Consider the following 4,696-nt stretch of genomic DNA (forward strand, 5'->3'; position numbering starts at 1 on the left):
GGTTCATATTTATGTTTCCGAACTACGGTTCGATGCCAAGTGGTACCTGAGGAAGGAATGCATGTTTATTTATACTTGTTGTCTTTGTGATACTTGTATGTGCCTGGTAGGGAGATGAATGTGGGCGGGGTCCCGTATCTCATCACTAGCCGAGTGTGGACGGGGTTCCGTATCTCATTATTAGTAGAGTAGGGGCGGGGCCTAAGATAGGCGGGGCCTTGAGACTAGCAGTTATAGTGTAGCGATTTTATGTTATGTACTAGTTTGATTATGATTATATGTTTGTATGTACATAGCGGGCGGGTCCCATAGACAGACGGGGCCTAGTAGAAACAGATCTGTATACCGAGCGGGGCTCGATGCCAGGCGGGGCCCGATGTAGCGGGCTAGACCGAATGTATGTGGTTATGTGATTATGTGTATGGAATGTGGTAGATTGGAGAGAATCACTAAGCTTTGTGCTTATAGTTTTCAGTTTTGGTTTCAGGTACTTCCACTAGCCAGGGGAAGAGCTCGGGATGATTGCATGGCACACACCACAACTTTTAGCCTGGGATGATTTACTCTGATAATTTGATAAATTATTTTTATACAGTATTTGATATGATGTTTGAGATACATGACTTATGATTTTATTATGTTGTTTGATGAATTATTGGTTTTTATTAAATGCTTTTAAACGAAATTTCTGGACCGTATTTTGTGGATGTTACAACAAGCTTCCATGGCTATAAAACGGACCATCACTCTCCTCATTTGAACACACCAAAACTCAGCAACTTCCCCTTCCTTCTCGCTACTTCTCTTGCTCTTGGATCACCCTAATTCCGTTTTGTCCCGCCACTGAACACCACCACTTTACTACTCCTTCTCCCTCCTTCCGGTGACCCAACAGCCCCAAAGCAACCCTTCAACCTGCTGCCTTACCTCTTCCCTCCTCCCTTCAATGACCACTACCGACAGAAGTAAAAAAGAAGCAGTCACTAGGCTGTCGGGCAGCCTCGTGCCACTATAGAGCCAGTGGCGGATACAACCACTTTTAGTGGGGTGGTTTGCCCCCACTTAAAAGGGTGTACCACCATATACTATATGCAAAAAATAGGTTTTTTTTAGAAAAAATTACATATATGGTCCCCACTTTAACATTTTTGGCACCCAATTTGCCCAAAAATCAGAAAAATGACGTTAAAAGTTAATATATAATTACTATTATTTATGTATTAATTAATTTTTATACAAAATGGTCCCACTACACCGAAGTTCTGGATCCGCCACTATATAGAGCTGCTCTTGATCACCACCATCGACCACCTCTGTTGTGCTACTACTACTACTTCGTAAGTCCCCATTCCCATTTTTTTGTGTCGATCGCAAAGAGCCAAACCAAGGAATTAAAAAGACCCGTCGTTTTCTCTTTTGTTTTTCGTTTTGTTGTTCGTTCATGCAAGCACTAGGCAGGAAGAGGAGGAGCCTCATCCTCCTTCAATTTAAATTAAACATGTACACGACCTCGTTTTTATTATTATTATTTTTCTTCGAATTAAATTTGTTCGTAAAAGAAAAAGACCATATGCAGAGGCGGACTCACAGTGGGGGCAATGGGGACAGCTGCCCCCGCAACAATTTTTTTTTTTATTAAAAATATATCTTTGAAATTTTTAAAAAAACATTGGAAATTAAGGAGGGTTAAATGTTTTAATATCGACGACTTTATTCACGCAGTCAAAAGATAAGAAAGGTAAATAAAAACAAGAAAGCACGCCTCCTTTAGTCTTCACGACAACAAATTGATTCTGCTTGCTCCTTTCATTTACAGTTTTGACTTTTGAGTTTTGTGTTTGATTTGATTTCCCATTGATTCATCATTCATGCGAGGTACACATGACACATATTCATATACTTTCTTTTTTATTAATTTTCAAATAATTGGGTATTATGTCCTAGAATCTTATTATGTTGAATTGTTAATTGATTTCACTTTCTATACCCAATACACACATCCACGTTCGTAGTTTTCAAATAATTTACCTTAGAATCTTTGATTGATCTTCTTTATATATATATTCTGAATTTCTGATACAATTATTATTCACTTATTTGGGTGTTACTTTTAATTAGGGTTTATACTTTGTAATTATAAATATAGGGGAAATGGATAAGTTTATTATTAGAACTTCTACAAACATTGGGCAGAGCTCAAAAATAAGGCCAATTTTGGAACAAATTACAAAAATGGGGAAAAGTTCAAAAAGAACGCCAAATTTGGAACAAACTACGAACATGGGACAAAGTTCAAAAAGAAATTGTCAAGAAATTAATTCAAATGAACTTTTTGCCGACCCTGGGACTCGAAGAAGAATGTCTAAATATAATCCTAACGATAGTGAGAAAATCCAAAGAGCCTACTTACAAAGAGGTCCTTATCAACCGCATGGTCATAAGTTCTGTCAAACAACTTTTGGTAAGACGAAAGGAGATTTATTCGTGGTTGGTTCGATTTGGATTTATACAAACCTTGGTTAGAATACAGCGTGACGGAAGATGTTGCATTCTGCTTATATTGCTATTTATGTGATGATGATGTCGAAGCAAGTGATGGAAAATCTTTCATAACCGAAGGATTCAATAATCGGAAAAAGCCGGAAAGATTTAAAATTCATATTGGTGGTCCAGGGAGTGCTCACAATCAAGCCTAACAAAAATGTGAAGACTTGATGAATCAAAATCAGCACATTGCGTATCCGTTTGTTAAGCAATCTGATCAAATCAAAATTGAGTATAAGACTCGATTACTCACTTCTGTTGATTGTGTTCGATACCTTCTACATCAAGGTTTAGCATTTCAGGGCCATGACGAGTCAGAACTTTCAAGTAATCAGCGGAACTTTAGAGAGTTGTTGAAGTTTTTGGCAGACCACAATGAAGAAACAAGAAAATTAATCTTCCAAAATGCTCCAAAAAACAACAAGTTGTACTCTCATAAAATCCAAAAAGATATAGCATCGTCTTGTGCAATTGAAACTAGTAAGCTTATAACTGAAGATATTGGGGATGACTACTTTTCTATTTTGGTTGATGAATGTCGTGATGTCTCTACAAAAGAACAAATGGCACTTGTACTTCGATATGTAGAAAAAAAAGGTTACGTGATTGAACGCTTTCTTGGGATTGTACATGTACCAAATACTAACTCTTTGTCCTTGAAAGCATCCATTGATTCATTACTTGCAACATACAAGCTTACTATGTCGTGGATTCGTGGGCAAGGCTACGATGGAGCTAGCAATATGCGAGGTGAGTTTAATGGTCTCAAGAGTCTAATTTTGAGGGATAACAGCTCTGCATTTTATGTACATTGTTTCGCACATCAACTCCGGCTGATCCTTGTTGCTGTAGCTAAGAATCATGTTGATATTGCTTTGCTTTTCACTACGATTAGTAAGTTAGTGGATGTTGTTGGAGCCTCTTGTAAGCGTAAAGATATGCTTCGTGAGAAACAAGCTGAGAAGATCCTAGAAGCAATAGATGTTGGAGAAATTGAAACTGGTAAAGGGTTAAATCAAGAATATACTCTTCAAAGGGCAACCGATACACGATGGGGATCTCATTACGTAACATTGTTGAACATCGGTATCTTATTTTCTTCTATAATTGAGGTACTTGAGTATGTTGTTGAGGATTGTGGGAGCTCTGAGCAAAAGGCAGAAAAGGCAGAAACGGTCATATTATTGGATTGGACACAATCTTTTGATTTTGTTTTTGCGTTGATCTTGATGAAAAGTATACTTGGAATTACAAATAAGTTATCATTGGCATTATAGAGGAAAGATCAAGATATAGTGAATGCTATGGAACTAGTTGGTATTTCAAAACAAAGGTTAATGACACCGAGAAATGAAGGGTGGGAATCATTGGTCAAAGAAGTTTATTTATTTTGTGAATAGTATAGTATTGCTATTCCAAATATGGATGATGTCTTTGTAGCTCGAGATAGGCCTCGTCGTCTAGCTCAGCAAGTGACGAACCTTCATAATTATGAAAATGATTTATTTAAAATGTGATAGATTGGGTGCTTCAAGAACTTAGAAGTAGATTTAATGAAACCACTACTGAATTGCTACTTTGTATGGCTTGCTTAAACCCCGATGATTCTTTCTCATCTTTCAAGAAGGAGAAATTGGTTACCTTAGCCCAACTCGAGTTTCGACCTTTCCCGGACACCCGACCTTCACCTCGGTCACGTCCAAAGTCCTCACCCAATCACGACTTTTTTCGGACACCCAACATTCACCTCGGTCAAGTCCAAAGTCTTCCATACCCGGCTATTGTTTGTCACCACATAGAACCCGTTTGCGCATAACACTTCGGTGACACGAGAGCCTTCTTCCACCGATCAAGAAAACAAAGAAATCTGCTTTTCCCGTCTTCTTTCACCTGCAAAACGAAACAAACCCAAAGCCATCTGCTTTGACGGATCTTTTCTGTTCGTTTTCTCACGCATCTCCGGTAACTCTCTCTGTTTTCCGGTAACATACCTACAACCTACCGTCGGGAATCACCATCTTGTCAGACACCACCAAAAATAAAGACAGTCGGCAAAGAAACCCACCAACTGAAACACCTTCTCCGCCATTAACCATTGACAAACCCGAGCACCTTCACAACCTCTACTGTCTCGAACCTCCTTGTGCGATAA

The 4,696-nt window shown here is 38.5% G+C and overlaps 1 protein-coding gene across 1 annotated transcript; it reads left to right on the forward strand.

Annotated features, from left to right (window-relative positions):
• Window positions 1-2,714: 2,714 nt before the first annotated feature.
• Window positions 2,715-3,821, forward strand: LOC145112227 (uncharacterized). The gene has a single exon (XM_079048421.1). It carries the CDS (start codon window positions 2,715-2,717, stop codon window positions 3,819-3,821), a length of 1,107 nt encoding a protein of 368 aa, XP_078904547.1.
• The last annotated feature ends 875 nt before the right edge of the window (window positions 3,822-4,696 follow it).

Source organism: Lactuca virosa, chromosome 5 (genome assembly GCF_052849685.1).
Source record: "Lactuca virosa cultivar CGN04683 chromosome 5, Lactuca_virosa_CGN04683_v6, whole genome shotgun sequence".
Lineage (NCBI taxonomy): Eukaryota > Viridiplantae > Streptophyta > Magnoliopsida > Asterales > Asteraceae > Lactuca > Lactuca virosa.